Source organism: Drosophila ficusphila, unplaced genomic scaffold (assembly GCF_018152265.1).
Source record: "Drosophila ficusphila isolate 14025-0441.05 unplaced genomic scaffold, ASM1815226v1 contig_198, whole genome shotgun sequence".
NCBI classification, from domain to species: domain Eukaryota; kingdom Metazoa; phylum Arthropoda; class Insecta; order Diptera; family Drosophilidae; genus Drosophila; species Drosophila ficusphila.
In genome coordinates, this window is record NW_025064092.1 from 1,706,408 (window position 1) to 1,724,357 (window position 17,950).

At 41.5% G+C, this 17,950-nt stretch overlaps 5 protein-coding genes across 5 annotated transcripts; 1 reads left to right on the forward strand and 4 right to left on the reverse strand.

The window, feature by feature from the left end:
- Nucleotides 1-199: 199 nt before the first annotated feature.
- On the reverse strand, nucleotides 200-6,499 carry LOC108094712 (ATP-binding cassette sub-family A member 6). Its single transcript, XM_017195450.2, has 11 exons — nucleotides 6,228-6,499; nucleotides 5,522-6,104; nucleotides 5,195-5,338; nucleotides 3,880-5,142; nucleotides 2,834-3,612; nucleotides 2,420-2,766; nucleotides 2,023-2,361; nucleotides 1,626-1,773; nucleotides 1,367-1,564; nucleotides 495-1,307; nucleotides 200-439 (listed from the first exon to the last, which is right to left on the reverse strand). The coding sequence occupies exons 1-11, from the start codon at nucleotides 6,488-6,490 to the stop codon at nucleotides 241-243; spliced, it is 5,076 nt and encodes a 1,691-aa protein (XP_017050939.2). The 5' UTR covers nucleotides 6,491-6,499; the 3' UTR covers nucleotides 200-240.
- A 9-nt stretch (nucleotides 6,500-6,508) lies between these two features.
- Nucleotides 6,509-9,798, reverse strand: LOC108094715. The gene is made up of 3 exons (XM_017195452.1): nucleotides 9,688-9,798; nucleotides 8,899-9,627; nucleotides 6,509-8,843 (listed from the first exon to the last, which is right to left on the reverse strand). The coding sequence occupies exons 1-3, from the start codon at nucleotides 9,743-9,745 to the stop codon at nucleotides 6,658-6,660; spliced, it is 2,973 nt and encodes a 990-aa protein (XP_017050941.1). The 5' UTR covers nucleotides 9,746-9,798; the 3' UTR covers nucleotides 6,509-6,657.
- A 198-nt stretch (nucleotides 9,799-9,996) lies between these two features.
- On the reverse strand, nucleotides 9,997-16,340 carry LOC108094668 (DNA-directed RNA polymerase III subunit RPC1). Its single transcript, XM_017195380.2, has 7 exons — nucleotides 16,197-16,340; nucleotides 14,285-16,143; nucleotides 14,077-14,222; nucleotides 11,978-12,395; nucleotides 11,478-11,913; nucleotides 10,385-11,420; nucleotides 9,997-10,318 (listed from the first exon to the last, which is right to left on the reverse strand). The coding sequence occupies exons 2-7, from the start codon at nucleotides 16,014-16,016 to the stop codon at nucleotides 10,112-10,114; spliced, it is 3,975 nt and encodes a 1,324-aa protein (XP_017050869.2). The 5' UTR covers nucleotides 16,017-16,143; nucleotides 16,197-16,340; the 3' UTR covers nucleotides 9,997-10,111.
- On the forward strand, nucleotides 13,023-14,000 carry LOC108094669 (brachyurin). Its single transcript, XM_017195382.1, has 2 exons — nucleotides 13,023-13,145; nucleotides 13,211-14,000. Exons 1-2 carry the CDS (start codon nucleotides 13,041-13,043, stop codon nucleotides 13,937-13,939), a joined length of 834 nt encoding a protein of 277 aa, XP_017050871.1. The 5' UTR covers nucleotides 13,023-13,040; the 3' UTR covers nucleotides 13,940-14,000.
- Nucleotides 16,341-16,507: 167 nt separating the features above from the next.
- On the reverse strand, nucleotides 16,508-17,937 carry LOC108094647 (39S ribosomal protein L3, mitochondrial). The gene is made up of 4 exons (XM_017195357.2): nucleotides 17,808-17,937; nucleotides 17,644-17,749; nucleotides 17,061-17,584; nucleotides 16,508-16,994 (listed from the first exon to the last, which is right to left on the reverse strand). The coding sequence occupies exons 1-4, from the start codon at nucleotides 17,843-17,845 to the stop codon at nucleotides 16,574-16,576; spliced, it is 1,089 nt and encodes a 362-aa protein (XP_017050846.1). The 5' UTR covers nucleotides 17,846-17,937; the 3' UTR covers nucleotides 16,508-16,573.
- Nucleotides 17,938-17,950: the final 13 nt, after the last annotated feature.

Here is a 17,950-nt window from a genome sequence, read left to right on the forward strand (position 1 = left end):
AAAGTGTTCCGTCAGTCTAGACACTTATTACCAACACAATAACAATTAGGAAGTGGCTTTAGAAAGCTAACTAAACATGTAATTTCTATACTATCTTTAATGCTAGATTCTTAGATTCCAAATTAAAACAACAGAATTAAAAATACAGGCTTATTTATTCAAATATAATAACTCTTTGTGATTAAAACAAGGGTTTATTTAAACAACCAATTAGAGTTGTTTATTGGTTTTTTATTTGCCTTACTTAACAACATCATAGGATAATGTCTCCCTGGGAGTTTTCTGGGTACTAATGGTTAGAAATATGGAGCTTACGGTCGGCTGCGAAATGGAATATGAGTAGAAATGTTGTTTGTTGGCATAAAGTGTTCGGACAATTTGCTTAAGGGAGTACATATTACTAGATAACCAAAAACAGGCCATCGGAAAGTCGACATTCCTGAAAATAGAAAGAAGTTAGGCTTACAAAAATGTTGTGCTGTTATATCACCTACTTAATAATGGCATGGGGAAATATTCTTTCAATAAGGCCACAAATCCTTAGGTATTTGAATTCCTCCTCAGTATAGAGTTCTTGATTCGAGTGCGGTTGCGGCTTCAGTTTGTGCACTTTCTCTATTCTGTTCCCCTTCTCATCATCCGAATCAAGGTGAACTGGAGAAGTCCATTCGGGCATGTGAATTCTGGTTTCGATCATAAAGTAGGAGGAATAGTAGTTCCGCTGTATTTCCTGGCGTTCTCCGATGGCCGCGATGCCAGGATGACTTATGACAGCCATTCGCAGTGCCGACGAGGAGAACTCGGGATCGGTGCAAGTATATATCACCGAGTTTCCCTTTCTGCACAGATTGTGTATCAAATGGAGCATACTCCGCTGGGACACCACGTCCAGTGCGGTGAAGGGATCGTCCAGCAAAATGAGATCCGCGTTGCTCATTAGAGCAATTCCAATGCTGAGTCGCTTCAGGATTCCCTGACTGCAAATCGAAAGCAAGTTGAACCGGTCTTCGTATAAGCCCAACGCTTTGCACAACTTGTTGGCATTCCTCTTCAAACGTTTTCCTCTGCTCGAGCTCTGAACTCGCAGTATCAACTTAATACTCTCCATCACCGTCAAGTACTGAAACGATTTCAATTCCTGAGCACTGTAACCGATCAGAGTGCAGGACTCCAAACTGCCCGACTTGAAGGGAACTTTGTTCGGGCCAATTATTCTTCCTGCGTTTGGGCTGTGAATTCCGAGAATTGTTTCCAATAGAACAGTCTTTCCAGTGCCATTTGCTCCAAATATGCTCAAAACCTGATAGCTAAGATTGATAACCAATGGTGATAAGCATTTTGTACAAAAGAGGAGATGTTTCCTCACCGATTCATCATGAAATCAACATGTTTCAGTGCCCTCTTCACACCGAAGGAGACGCTCAAGTGTTCCACGTGCAGAACTTTGCTCTTTATGTAACTCCGTTCCAGAGTTCGAACACGCGACTTTTCCAGTATCCAGGTGTTTTCGAGTTCGTTGGGCTGAGTTATGTGCAAAAGGTTCTGGTCGTATTTGCAATCTGGACTGAACAAATGTAGAGTTTATTTTAAAACCTTAAAAGGAAAACAAAGCGACCACAACTCACTCATTTTCCCAAACATATTTTCCTTGGCGGGACCTGCCCTTCGCCAATTGGGTTTTGAGGAGGATGAGAATGGAGATCCAAACCACGACGGAAAGAAGATATACACAGCACAGGTATAGTAAATAATGGAACTCCTGGCCACTGGAATCTATATAGGAAATGAGACTAGTTTTAAAGAGTATGTAAAGTAAAGTAAATGAACTATAAATTTAATAGAATTGTAGGTATACCAAATAAAGAAGGCAATGGTTTAATTAACTTTTAGGTATTAACAATTATATGTTTAAATTTTAAAACCATTTGTGATTAATTTTTGTATGCCTTTTTTAACCTGTTTTAAATATTAATAACCTTATTGATTAATTACAAGGGATAAAAACATTTTGGCAGATCTCACCACAGCAATTTGGAACTCTCTTGCACTTTTCTGCATAAACACTGGTCTCGTAAATACCCTTATCACTGCACAGCCACGTTTTCTGGGATAAACCGAGGATGCGCATTAGATTATGCGACAGGGCATAGAACGGATGAAAGTCCAGGAATAGAAGGAGGAGCATTTCGGGATCCACAACGGGCTGCAACTGGTGCACGGCCATATAGATCACAATGCCAAACGAGTAGAACAGAAGCACCACCAGATATCCATATCGTAGCTCCGAGAATCCGATGGAGATGAGTATGTTTAAGCTCAGCACGCAGAAGGCGACGACGAACAGCACATAGGTGTACAGAACTGCAATATAAAATGGGATAATGAATAAGTTATAATCCTTAGGTAAGGTACTTCTTACGAAATATATGAGCATCCATTAGTACGTCCCACTGAAGTAATGTAAAGACTATGAGCAAGGGGAGAAGCGCGAGTAGTACAAAAACCAAATCGTAGACCAAAAAAGCCAGGATCAATACGCCCAGCCGGATTCCAGCAATCAACTCTATGTAATTATAACGACTGTCCCGATGCAGAGACATATAGAGGAGTGGGATGCTCCAAATAAAACAGAAACTAAAGCTCAAACAGATAACGAACATCAAGTTGACTCCATTGGCATTCAGATGCAATTGCAAGGTGTGAACTGTTGAGAAAGGCAAGGGATCCAATTCCACTTTGATTCCCGACTCAGAACCAATCAAGCCACTTGAAATGGTAAGAAATCCAAAGTTAAAAGTCGTATTTTCAACAATAATCACCATCAACTACTTACATTGCCAAAGAATGCATTACCAGAGCCAAACTTTCGGGTGCAGCGTGATGCCATTTGTTGTTGAAAAGAGCAGTGACCTCGCCATCGAAAAATATGGCAGCCGCCAGAAAATCCATATCCAGTAACACGTTCTGATCGAGAATATATTGCCGGATGTATTTCGAGATTTCCATGTTGGATTTCACCTCCGTGGCTCCCATTTCAGCGTACTCCTTGGCAGCCTTCAAAACTGAACCGCTCGGCGACTTTTGTTGGATTAGAATGATTCTATCGCCGTGATCCGGAATGGGGAAAACCACATTTCCTGGTGGCTGGCTGTTGTCCCAAAAGTATGGCATGCTAAGTGCCCAGATGGCCACCAATGCGGGCAAAATGAACTTTAAAAGTGCCAAGAAACTGATTCTAATATCCGCGATCAATCGCAGGCGAATGACAGCCCGAAAATGCGACAATTTGAAAAATCTACATTTAGAACGATTTTTTATGGGCAACTTGCGAAATTCTAGATCATCAATATTTGATTTTGATTGCTCTTGGGAAAACATTTTATCCACAACTTGTTGAAAGCTGCACTCCTCAAGTTGAAAACTGAATACATTTAAGTCCTCTTTGAATTTTGTCAAGTTCTCCAGCAAGTCGCCCAGTTCTTGTTGATTTTTATTATTAACTAGGAAAACTGCAGAATCGCCCAAAACTGAATCCAACTCGATATTAGCAATATAGTTTTGTAAAAACAAATGCACCTCCTTGAAATCGCACTTTTCTTTGCCAAAAAGGGTCTGTTAAAATAAATATAAAAGTTGTAGAAAAAATATAGCAAATGCGAAGCTTTCACACAAAAGGAATACAATATTTCCATATCATTTTTTATCATATTTCATTTGGCAAACCAATTTAAATATATTATATTATATATATCTAAATGATATGGTGTATCCACTCGATATTGTTGACTTACAGAAAAGATACGAACAGTTTAACTTGCTAGGATCTTGCCTGCAACGAGATTCTTTATCAATTACACTTGAATTGTGAACAACACTCACCAGTCGATAGGAATCGTTGAATTTCCTGCACAAAGTTTTCTTTGTGCCAATTGACAGGATCTTTCCATCCGAGAAAATGGCGATGCGATCGGCAAAGGCGCCTGCAACTCTCGAACTGCTGGTGCTGTAGAAAATACTGCGACCGCTTTTCTGCTTCTGGATGAAGCTGAAGAGCAATCTGGCCTTCGCATCGTCGACGCCATCGAAGGGTTTGTTGAGGACAATGATGGTGGTCTTCCCCACGAAGGCACCCAGAGTTCGTACGACCAGTTTCTGTCCTTTGCTAAGTTCATAGACTTGCGTCTTCTGCGACTCCTCGATTTTCAAGAAGCGAAGATACGATTTCACCTCATCTTTGGCCTCCGATTTTCCGAGACCGCGCAACTGGCACAAAAATGTTAGATATTCGTACACTGTGAACTCGGAAAACTCTGGTTTCGATGACATGGACATTCCGGAAAACTTAATGGCTTTCATTTTGTCGGCTTGCACATTGAAGCCGGACACAAAGACTTCTCCACTGTTCGGCCTGGTCAGTCCCTTGACCAATCGCAGAAGTGTCTTCTTTCCGGAGGCATTCTTGCCCAGCAGAGCCACCACCTCTCCGGGATACACAGTCACCGTAACATTTTCAACCGCAAATCTGTTCGATAGCCTCTTCCAAACATTATGAATGTAAATAGAGGCTTGCGTTTCCTCCATGGTTTTGGTGCTTTGTTCAACACCCGATTTACGCTCCTCTTTTTGGATTTTACTGAAGAACAGTCTGGTTCGCCGACAAGCTCGGCAAGATTTCTTGTAAAGATCGGCCAACCATGACCAGACATCATTTTCCAGGATCAGGGCGAAAAGAAAGCAAAATAATGCCTGCACATAGAAGCATCCGATTGGGAAAAGTAGTCCATAATCGGATTCGGTGACTTTGGACATCAAGAATTTGGTGAACGGTCCTTGCATAGGATGATCCTCCATGTAAAACAACTTCCTAAGTCCTCGACTTACGGACACATTGCAAAGAACTATTGTGGCCACCGAGTAGAATACATGGGGAATTTGCGACATTACTTCTTCCTCCGATATAAAAGGCAGTGGAACAAGAAGCCATAAGATCGGAGCCATGAAGAGGGCGTTTTTGGTTGAGCTTATGAGTGATGACATGAAAACGACAAATCCTGTTACCGAGAACACATACGACACTAGAAAAAGGAGCAATATCTGCCAAGGACAATTGTTAAAAAATGCCACCATTCCGTTCCACTCGATCTGCAAGAAAGGAGTTAACTTTTCGGCTCATCCACTTAATAGGAACTCTTACCTTGAATATAAAAGTGATGAGAATGGATGCCATGAGCAGCTGGCAAAAAACATTAAACATCCAGGCCAAAATTTGCACTGCAACACTGGCGTTGTTGGACTCCAAAAGACGACGTTGTCCAAGCTCGCGTTCCTCCACAATCAACTGCAAAAAAACGTTTGTCTCCATTATTAAAATAAAAAATAAGTGTATGCGAAATAAACTCGAAAAGTGTATGATGTCTGAGTGTTAAGAACAGAGTTAAATTATGGAATGGGATTTGAAGTAAATTTCCTAGGTAACTTTGAACAGCTAATCGAATAAATCTAAGATAAATATTATACAAACCTTTATAAGCACAGAAACAGGAAACATAAATCCCAGAAGAATCAGCAAAATTCCCGAAGTGGTTACTTCATTGGAGAAAAGTGCATTGGTTTTAGAATCCGCATTTAGCGGCCGCAGAGAAACCTTTGGGAGTTTGTCAGTTTTTGAAGCTGTCTGCAGATATTCTGCACAAATATGATACTGAAGTGCAACGAAACCCTCGCGTAAATAATCCGTGTCGCCACCATCCTCGCCTTTTTCCTCCCCGGAACTCTTGTGATTGGCAAAGGAAGGCAGTTCCTTCCAGCTGTCACCAATCCAAGTGGCTTCATAGCTTCGGAGCTCCGATGGCATCCTTATCGCGAAATCCAATACTGATGGCAAACCATTTCTTGCCTCATCCACATTGCGGAAGCAGACACTTGCTAAAAAATGTTCGGAGGAAGCGTGGGTTCGCAAGTCATTGCAATTTTCAAATTCAACTATCTTATCTTTCGGGATGGAAAGTTTTGTCAAGGCGGATGCCATGAGTTTTTGTATGCCAGCCGTTGAACTGGGAGCATATGCCACCTTTATTTGCGGTATGAAGACATTCCTTTCAAAACTGTAGGGATAGTTAAAAACTTTTAAAAAATCATGCAAATAAGACAAGCGGAAATGGGAAACTAGGAAAACTTGTACATACTTTTAATTTTAATTGAAGAATTGTACTTTTTGTAATACTCACTTTTTCTGCTTCTTCACCATCTCTGCTCGGCGTCCATTAATTTTATCGAGAAGCGAACTCCAAGTCAGCTCCAGCTCATTGGAATCCGCTTTGCTTGAATTGCTTGTAGTTTGTTTATCGTTTGATAGGCGAATAAACAAAAAAAATAAAGAAAAAAGCACAGGCAGGACTAACGACAGAAGTAAAACTAGCTTATTACTCTTTTGCTTTTGAAAATTCTTCCAAACCAAGAGAAAAAATATTGATAGAATTTTACAAGACATTTTTTATTTATCAAAAACAACGGCACGATCTTTTCAAGTTTAACAATAACAATGACAGCTTAGGCAATTCGTGTTTTTCATAACTCTTTTCCACTGTTAACACTATGTACATATGTTGAAAAATAAACACTAAGTCAATACAATAAAACATGCACTTTAAAAAGGAATTAATATTTGCTTATAATTTGCAATCCGCATCCGTAAAAGTACATTCGCTGGTTTTCATCGATGAGCATTCCTTTGACATCCGATATGCACGTGTACCCAACTCGACTATATTGTTGGGTTTTCAGGTTTATTCTATAGATCTGTCTATCTATACTGCAGGTATAGGCAAACATTTCGGTTTTCTCGGTGGTTAGTTTGGGACAGTGTATTGCCAAGGCATTTACTTGGGCATTGTGAAGACCCGAAAATTCCGATTTATGTTCCACACTATTGTTGTCCAAATTAAGTACAGTGTACTTGATATTTTCATCGTCACCTCCTGACAAAATGTGCAAGAGGTTTTTATCAACGTATATGTCTATTGTATTTATTCCCGTCACATGGAGTTGAAGTTGGACAGAAACTGATTGTAGTGATTGATCGAATCCGTACACTTCTCCATTCGTTGTTGTGATCAATAACATTTCTTTGCTACTTATCCATTGTACATTGAGCGGACATCTCTTTATATCTACAAAAGTTCTCAAATCGAGGCTGGAGGGATTTTCTGAATCCCAATTATAAAGACTAATTTTTCCATCAGCTCCTGCTACATATATTGAAAAGTTTTTCTTCTCTGAGTGCTGGGCAATATCGATTGCCATTAGCCGAGCTTCAATAGTACTTGTTGTGGATAAAGTTGGGTATTGCAGTGTATGAGTACACAGTTCTGTTGTGTGGCACCTATTGGATATGTTTATATTCAGTTGGCTAATGCAGAGCTGTGATCGTCCTCCAACCGAAAAAATGAACCATGTACTTGACTCTTCCTCCGATTTGTACATATGTGTTTGTAAATAGCGAACAGTTGAGATATGTGAGTGCAGTTCTGCACATTGAAATAGCGAGTCATCAATTACTTTCGTCACCTTAATGATATTATCATCGCCAGCGGAGATAATGAAAGGATGCGATTGATTTTTGTGCGTAAGGAGTCGAATTGTATTGCAATTGCGTGTGTGCCACGTATTGTGTTTTATGTGTTCGATTTGATTACCGACTGCATTGTAGAGTGAATTTCGATAGAAAAACACACGCTTTTGCTTGACATACGCTATGCTGAGCGAATTACTACTCAGTCGGTAGTCCCAGCATCGATTGCCGCCGCCGCAGGCCAATTGCAGCAGGACATCATATTGACGGGACCAAGCAACAATGTGATTATCATTAAAGCCTAAAATTAGGTCCTCGGAAGGAGATGCTTCAAGCCAAGACAGTGGAATACTTTCACGCTGGCTAACACTTAAAGTACAATCACTTAAGCTTACGTGCAGGTATTTAAGAAAGGCTTCATGACCACCACTCATAACACAGGCACTCTCCTTGTTAACACTTAGCAACTTGAAGAAATTGCAACCCATTTTACCATGTAGATACTTAATTGTATCTTTTAGTAAAAAGTCGTTTCCATTACTACGATGGTAGAGCATTACATGACCTTTACGATTGCTCAGGAGAAGATATTTTTCGGAAATCAGCAAAGCAGCTGTTATCCATGGCTCACGGTCATTAAAAAGTGCAATATGAGAATCTATGCTAAGCTCGTGTGATTTAAGTAATAGGCAATAACCCAAATTATCAGATACAAGATACTCGTCTTTGCTCAAAAAATGGAAAGAACGAATTGTGCCCTTCATCCTGATGCCATCAAAAAGCATTTCAAATTTATTTGTTTCCGCATTAAACCTGTGAATTGTTATTCGTCGATGACCACAAGTGGCAATAACACCATCAAAAACTTCTAAGACTGTCCGTTTGTAAGTCGGAAAATCGTTAACAATGAGCCAATTATTCGAGGACGAGGAATTCGGCGTTATTCGAGTATAGTACAATTGATTTGAGCTACTCAAGCCAACGATTATATTATCATTAAGAAACTTGATATTTCTGACAAACTCATTTGTGGAACCTAAACTATTTAGCATAGTAGGGATATTTCTTGAGCGGTTAACGACTTCTTGAAGGTTTTGTCCAATTAAATTACCAGTAGAGCTAGTGCTATATAGTGTGGATGTCTCCTCACTAAAGCCTAGCCTCCAAATTGGTGCTCCAAAATGTTGACGACGTTTCAGTAACAAGTCGCCAGAACAACTCCAAACGCAGACGTAGGAATCCTCACCGCCACTGGCAACTAACATTTTATCATCTGCAACAAACAAATGTAAGCATATTTACGAAATGTATTAATAATAAAAGCTTACCAATTTTAAATATGATAACACACATAACGCGTGAACCATGTCCAAAGCAACTAAACATTGGCTTTAGTTTCACTGTTGACCAGTCCTCAGACTTTTGGATATTCCAAAACTTTACCGAACGATCATCGGATGTTGTTACCAGCAATTGCGATTCCAGATTAAAATCAATCGAGTGAATGACTCCATTGTGTGCTTGGAGACGCAAAAGTAGGGGATATATTTTTATGGAAGATTCTGATTCGGTTTTTAAGGCACTTTGCGTTTGCCAAACTAACAATTCACCAAAAGCATTTCCGCTTATTATTGCTAGCTTGTTATAGCAATTACCGTGCAAACGAGTGTAGTAAAGTATGGAACTATCAGTGCACTTGGCTAATTCCAAAACGTGGCAGTCTGCACTTGATTTTGTATCAAATTCCACATATAAAATTGCACTATGTGCTGTGTGTAGAACAAACCGCTTTTTATCTGTTAAATTATCATCATTTAGAAACATAGCAGCATTAATCCAGTCTTTGGTTTCGCCTTCGTAAATCAGTTTAAGCTGCTCCTTTTCAGAACCATAATTGCAAATAATAAGCGAGTATTCATTTTCGCTGTAAAGCAATAATAGTTTTTGCGATTGATTTAAGGAACTCCACGCAAATCCACGAACTTTTCCTTGACGCAGCCTAGCCGGCACTTCGACTTTGCCATTTGAACTGTATAAAACTGCCTGATCTCCATGACCTACGAATAAATAAACAATAAATAATTAATCATATATTTTATGTTAAGCTTTTTACATACCAACCAGAATGCAATCGGGGGATACATCCAAGCCAAAAGCATCAGAAATCAAAACCATAATTGTTTTGTTTAGCACGTTGTTTTGAAAACACAGCCAATGTGACCGTCGATTAACAAAATTACAAAAACACTTTTATCAAGCTAGCGCCGCTGATTGTTAACTGGGACGGTGGAATGCAACCAAAAGTAAAAAAAAAAAATCAAAATTTAAAAAGTTTTTGATTTAAAGAAGCAGTTACAACTTTAAAAGTGTGACATAATTAAATATTAGAATTTTAAAAAGAGATTCGCTGATTAATTCAACACAAATTTTATGAAAATTTTTTATTTGATTGAAAATAAATTTAGGAAATTGGAAAATAGCTAAGTCATAACACGTTACTTTAATTCTAAACACCGAAGTTACGTTAAGAAGACCCGCTCCTTATGCACTAGGCACTAGATTCAATGAACTTGATATCGTTTGTTCAATGGGCGGAACCTGCTTGTCTTCGTGATGTTGTAGCAACTTAAAGATCCCAGTACCAATGCCTGCTGGCATTCCCAGGATAATGCGCTCCGAAACCCCGTTAATGGCGTCGGTTTGTCCATAGTATGCTGCATCGAACAAGTGATCAGCCGTCTTCTCAAACTGTAGAAATGGAATACAAAATTATATACAATCTTCACATAGAATAAAATGAGTTAGCTCTCTTACCGATGCCAAATTGAAAACACTCTCACGCATTTTGGCCAAACCATGTCGAGTGATTCCCAGCACTTCTCCGCGTGCTGTCATTTGGCTGGCAAGGAGCATGATGTGTCGCCAATCGACACTCATTCCATGTCCCTCCATCACCTCGGTGATTTCACTCATGATGATCGTGCGCGCTGCTTCGATTCCCAGCGTCTGGTATATTTCACAAATATTATTGCTGCGAGTACGTTTGCCTACAACACCATATGTGGCAATAACATCGCGAAGTCCGTAACCTTCAATGCATAGTTTGTATGTGGGAGGTTGTCTTGCATCATCCACAGCAATGACTGCCCGATTAATATTGGGCAGACCCGCCACAACCACATTCTGAAGACTGAGAGCCAAACGAGCCAGCTCTGCATTGATTGTTGAAGTTCTTGTAGCTTCAACTCGAACCACAATTCGCGAGGATTTGGCAACCACTTCCACTTGAACCGGCTTAAGCCGCATACGCGACTTCAGTATGCTAAAAACAATTGTATCCAAGTTTATGGCCAGGCCAAGAAGTTTAATTCTTGCCATGTCGATTCCGATCGCAAGATAGCAGCTGTAAGGTCCGCATACAACTTCCACATACGAGGACAGTTCGGCCAACGTTGTCTTCTCAATGCGCGCCTTCACTTGCCTTGCAAACTCCATACTATGGCAATTCTGCAGCTCAGCTGTAATGATCGGCGTCGATATCGTTTTCGTCGCATTGATAATCTCCACTATACGAGGTACACCTTGGGTAATGTTCATCGAGGCAACACCAGCAAAATGGAACGTTTTTAAAGTCATCTGCGTGCCTGGCTCGCCAATACTCTGCGCGGCAATAGCACCGACTGCTGTGCCCGGTTCCGTAACAGCTCGATTGTATCGATCATTAATGCGGCGCAGGAACTTCAGCAGCTGCTCACTGGTGATGCATTCGATCTGATTGCATAGGTTCTTGTGTTTTTCATAGCGTTTCTGCAATTTTTCAATGCGTTTCGACACGGTACTAATGTGGTTTCTAAAAATGCAGTTAAATTTTAAACACAATAAGTAGTCAGATAAAATTTAAACTTACCGAACATCTGTTTTAAAATCTTCTCGGGCTTCCAAAAATTCAGCAGTCTTTAAGAGCTTTTCCAGGGTCTCAGAAATTTCGGTTGCCAGAAGCGGAACATCCTTGCCATGTGGATGTTGAGCACGCAGATTATCGTACTGATGAACCAGATCAACGGGTTTGTTTCGGGTCTCCATTGACACTGGATCGAGGCCATCTCCACCGTAAATGGTATCCACCATTTCATTGACAGCATTGCGAACTGTACCATCGTAATGGACAACCAGATCCTCCAGGCACTTCACCAGCCGTCGCTGCAGATATCCAGTCTCCGCAGTCTTCACAGCGGTATCCACCAAACCTTCACGTCCAGCCATTGTGTGGAAGAAGAACTCCGTTGGCGTCAGGCCGGAGTAGAAACTATTCTGCACAAAACCTCTGGCCGCAGGTATCGCAGCTGAAAATATAGCGTATAACATATTTATTTATGTACTTAAACCAAGGTTTCCAGGTTTACTTACAGTGCCTTTCGAAGTGGGGAAGAGCTCGGTTCTCGAAGCCGTTGGGCACTCGTTTTCCACTAATAGCTTGCTGTCCCACGCACGCAATCATTTGAGAAATATTAATGTTTGAACCCTTCGATCCACTGAGCGCCATTATCAGTGCGCTGTTGGTTGGATGTAGCTCCGCAAAGCATGTTTTGGCAGCCTGCTCTCGGATTCCCGACAATTCGCGCAACATCACAGCCTCGAGAGTCTCCGCCGGCGAGCAACCCGGTTGGCACTGCAGAGTTCCCGCCTTGAGCTTTTCAATATACTCGTTACACTTTGTGTATCCATGTTCCAATAGCAATTCCTTGTGCTGCAGAAGTTTCTTACTCGGAGTCACGTCGCTTATCCCAAATGAGAAGCCACGGTTTTGCAGAAAGTACGATGCGACCTGAAAAAAGCCAATAAAACCATTTAATTGGTAAACATTTCTTAGAAAGTCAAGATAAACAAAAATAAACTAATAATTACAGAGAAGTGATTGATTATATTTATGATAGGGAAATAATTAATAATATTGATAGATGTGTGGAAGCTTTCATTTGGCACTCGTATAACACCGCGTGTGCTCTTTAGATAAAGGACTGTATATATTTTTTAATCGGAGATCTCGTTTACGTTGTCTGAAATATAAATGCCCTTTAAAAGGGTATAAGGAAGCCAACAACTAACATATTACATGGCCACTTTTCCCTTGTCTAAACTTTTTCAATGGTGGCTATAACATTCAGTGATAACTGAAATAAGTTAAACATAATATAACTCTATGGAAGTGCATCTTAGAAAAGACAATTTAAAGACGGTTTAAGTTGTTAACGAATTGGTAAGTTACCTTTCTTCCTTAAAATATATCGTAAGAGCAAGACCCACGTCGAATTTACTAAGTTTAGTTAGCAGTTAATCTTATCAGAAAGACAGAATGTTAAAGAATTTCGTGCAAAATACAGATAAACGATAATTGAAGTGAGTCAAGGAATAGGCCCAGACGTTAAACAATATATTTACTTCCGTCAGAGCAGAAAGCGTGAAGGCAGCCATGGGAGCGAATTTCAAAAAATCCCTAATGCTAATTTTATTGGCGAAGATTTGGGTCTTTGCTCAGCCGGCTTCTGATCCAAACGAAGTGTCGTCAATGTTTATTGTAAGTAGAGCGCTGGTCGATGCCAGTATATGAAACTTTATACTATATCAGTTCGATTCAAACAGAAAGGCCGAATCATATCCGGATCTCAGGCCAAGAGTGGTCAATTTCCTTGGCAAGTGATTTTAAAGAGAGACGAATGGGACGATCTGCTTTGTGGAGCATCTATAATTAATGAAAACTGGGTGCTGACAGCAGCACATTGCACTTATGGCTACAGCTCAATCTTCTTAATGTTCGGCAGCGTGGATCTGAACGATGAAAACGCTTTGAATATGACGTCTACGAACATTTTTGTCCATCCGAACTACAATGACAATTTGAATAACGATGTCTCGCTGATTCGGCTGCCAGAACCACTGACATTTTCAAGTACCATTCAGGCCATACAACTGGTCACAGAGTCACAGAAATCGAACAATTTTGTGGGCACTGTGGCAACTGTGGCGGGATTCGGATTGATGGACGACGAGTATCTGGACTATTCGCAAAACCTTTTGTACGCTCAAGTGCAGATCATAAACAATGGCGTGTGTGAGCCCATCTTTGGCACTAATGTCGTCTTGGACTCGACAATGTGTGCCAAAGGCTACGAAGGAAGCAACATGTCCATTTGCAGTGGCGACTCCGGCGGTCCGCTCATTACATACAACTCGAGCACCGGACAATGGCAGCAGATCGGTATTAATTCGTTCGTTGCTGAGGATCAGTGCACTGCGAGCTATCCTTCTGGTTACGTTCGTCTAACCTCCTTCCTGAACTTTATTAGTGACACAACAGGCGGCGTTTTATAAAAGCTGGACGGATTTTAGTCGAAAAGCAATAATAAAAGAACTGCATAGCAAATAACCTTTATGTGCGAAAACTTGTAAGCGGCCTTTCTAATGATAAGCATTTCATGTTTACATTTTTAATCAGTGATTATACGCACCCTTGCCAGTCTCCACATCGCCTTTGTGGCATGCAGTTCTCCAAAGTCTCTTAGCAGCAAGTAGAAAATGCACTGCTTTGTACCAGAGCCCATTGTCGCCTTGTCCATAACGCCGCACATCAACTCCGAATTGCGTATATGAACCCCTGAGAACAGATCATGTTATCTTATAAGCTTTAATTAAAGAAACAAAGCGTACACTACTTACAGGAGTCATTGCTGCACAGGTCCATGTTTCGCGTATAGTTTCGACCTTTGTTGACCATATTAAGGCGCACGTGGGAGTCGTCGTTTGGTCGCATCAGTAGGCTAAACATTTGCTTACCAGTCCACAGACGGCGAGGCTTGAGAAGCGCAGGCGGTGGTAGCTTTATGTGCATCGTGGAATCCTCGTTGGCCAAAAAGCATGCGGCCAACTGCATGGCCTCCTCCTTAGTAAGAAAGACCTCCTTTTGCGTAAGCAAATAGCCACCGGTAATAAAGTCCTGGGTAGCAGCAATTAAAATCTCACCGTTCTTTGGCGTGACCAAGTTCGACTGGTTTCCCATCAGGATTAGAGCTTCGGCCCTTGCTTCCTCCGTTTGCGGCAAGTGCAGATTCATTTCATCACCGTCGAAATCAGCGTTGTATGGCGTACAGGCGCATTCGTTGAAGCGAAATGTTCTTTGCGGCTGCACTTTGGCGCGGTGGCACATAATCGACATCTTATGAAGCGACGGCTGGCGATTAAACAGCACAATATCATCGTCGGCCAGATGACGTTCCACAATATCACCGCACTTCAGCTCCTGTGCGACTTTTTCTCGGTTTCCATAGGCAAGATACTTCTTAAAACTCGACCCTCGCTGCTGAACGTAATTGGCGCCCGGGTGCTTGCTCGGTCCATTGCGCACTAGTTGCCTCATGTGGCGCATATTGGCTGGGTTGACTCGCTCGGGATAGGTAAGAATCTTAGCCACACGCACAGGAACGCCAACTTGGTGGATCATTAGGTTCGGATCTGGTGAAATGACAGTACGTCCGCTGAAATCCACTCTTTTGCCGGATAGATTGCAACGGAAGCGACCCTGCTTGCCTTTTAACCTTTGCACAATGCCACGAGTTGTCTTTTTTGGTGCCATGTTAATGGGAATGCCGCTGATTTCACTATGGAAATAAAGAGCAACATGAAGCTGCAGAAAATCCCAGTCCTCGTGGATAAGCTCGATCTTTCCGCCGGTGGCCATGTGACGCTGGATTACATCATTGATAAGCAAGATTTCGCTCTGCTTCATTGTCAAATCATCCTCGGTGGTGCCAGCCTTTACTTCGGACAAAACCGAAGGGCGAATGCAGGCGGGAGGCACAAAGACTCTGGTGACAATTAGATGCTTTGGATGGGCATCATGCGAGCACATTCCCAATAGAGCCACGTCGCTCTGGGGAATCTGTTCGAACAAGTCGAGCACCATGAGCGGTGTAAGTTCCTCGGCAGTGCTGTAGTTGCCCAGAGTAAGATTTAGGTCCCGATTTGCTTCCGTCGAACGGAGCATTTCGTTCATGTTGCTGTTGAACAGGGAATCCACTTTGCGTCCCTTGTAGGGATCGTGCAGGATTTTTAACAGCCCTGGACCCTTTTTCACGCCCCCATTCGGGGACCCACAATGCTGGCACTTGGTAACCTTCTTGGCTTTGGCCAACATTTGCACGTGCAGCGCTTTCTTTCCCAAATAGGAGAAGTTCGGGTTGTGCAGCTTCTTCTCGTACAACTGCCTGTCCTCCGGCTTGAGCATCACATGAGCACATGCCTTGCAAATCATTTGCAGAATGTTTATGGTTGAACGAAAGTGTCCGATATGGAAAACTGGCAATGCCAGATCCAAATAGCCGAAATGACCGATGCACTCGTTCAGGCCTTGACCACACGTTTCGCACATGGCATCCTTTGTGCTGATGCCCATCCTGCGATCAAGAACTCCATAGGGAACTGGTTGCCGCTGGGCCTGATATAAATTCTTCGAGATGATCCGCACCAAGGCCTCCTGTTGGATTTCATCGGCACCACTGATTCCAAACTGCACATGTGAACTGAAGGAATTTCGTGATTTTTTTTATTTATCTGTAATAAATCCATGACTTACATCTTTTTTGTTAAGCGCCGAAGCGCGAAACTGCTCCTTGGGCATGATTAAAGTGGAAAGAATGTGCAATCTAGTTTATTTAATAATAATTGTTTACAACTAAATAACAAATAACCCGGCACGATTCCTCTAAATTTGATTCAGTGTTACCGTGCCTCTGAATGACCAGCTGTCGAAATATCGATAAGATATCGGTAAAACTTTGGGTGACCATGAAACGTTCAAATATTTTTGCGTTAAATAGCAAATATTGCTCTATAAACGAAAAATATGTTTTTATTTTAAGCATAAAAAATAAATGCTTTCGTATGTAAAATTATTTTTTTTTTTAATTTCAAAACAACAAATTAGATTTTACAATACCCTAAGTACTAAAGTTATTCGTTTTCATATGTTATAGACTCATTTTTAAAGTTGTGCACTTTATCAAACCAGATATCTTCTCCATTTTCCTGTGCTTCCCCGTAAAACGTAGGGAATGGCGGCGCTTCCTTGTTTTTCCGCAGAGGCAAAATAGTATCGTAGATGTAGACGAGTCCATTGGTTGGACCGGGTACTGAGCTTCCTTGCACCCACATTACATTGTACTTCGTGTTTATTCGCCACACTCGCAGGCCTTTAATAACACGCCACCGATTGCCCATATGACCCGGCATCTTTGTACCAGGCCATACTCGTCCCTTTTCACCACCTCCGCCAATATTTCCAGCACGACGATGTGTTTTTGTAACACCATGGGACGCTGGCATACCCTTAAATCCGTGACGCTTCACTACACCTTGGAAACCATGATCAACTCTGTAGAAACAAAGACGATTGTTGTAAAACCAAGGATTAATAAACCTTTATAAACAAAAAACTCACGTTTTGCCACGAACATCTACAAAATCGCCAACGCTGAAGTGATTAACATTTAGGGGAGTTCCTGGCGCAATTTCAGCTTCCGGCGAGACGATAAATCGAGCCAAATTTTTCTTGGGAACAACGCCCGAATCTCGAAATATTCCCGAGTACTCTTTGGTCAGCAAAGCGGGATTTGTGCTCTCGGCGCCAACAAGAATGCAACCGCGTTTATGCAAATTGTGAACTTTGGGAACTTGTGCAGGTAAATACTCTTCCGGAGGAATGTACTTAATAACATGGTTGTCCGCAATCTGCAACAGTGTCGTTCGTATCCTCTCGCCGTTTTTAAGCCACAGTGGATATTGACCTATTTTTCGTGCTATCAGGCCGCAGCGTCTCAAGTTTGGGGTCCACAATGCCTCATTCTTGGATGGAGATGTAGTCGCGATTAAATTATCTTTCTTTACTGCTGGAACGCCAAAGTTATCATTAGCAACTTCGTTGACAAACTGTTTGTTTTCTGGCGTCATATGATCATCGTATTTCTGTTGTAATGAAACTTTAATGAATGTGTTGTAAATAGGCATATATATAAAAAACATACTGTGACTTCCTTGCGCAAAAACCATTGGGGATTCCGAAGTCGGGGTCGACTCAAATGGCCCTTTTCACGAACCTGGGTAAGAGAAACCCCGCAGTGACCACTAAGCCTGTGTGAAGAGACAAATATTGACTGTTCGTTAATACACCAATAAGAAATGCACCCACCTCAAACCCAATAATTGATGAATGACACTCCGCATCATATTCCTTATATAATATAATTCAACAATATAATGCACAACACGAGCCGGTCTAACGAACAGTGTGACCACGGAACATTTCGAAAGAGAGCATAGGGCTCATAGAAA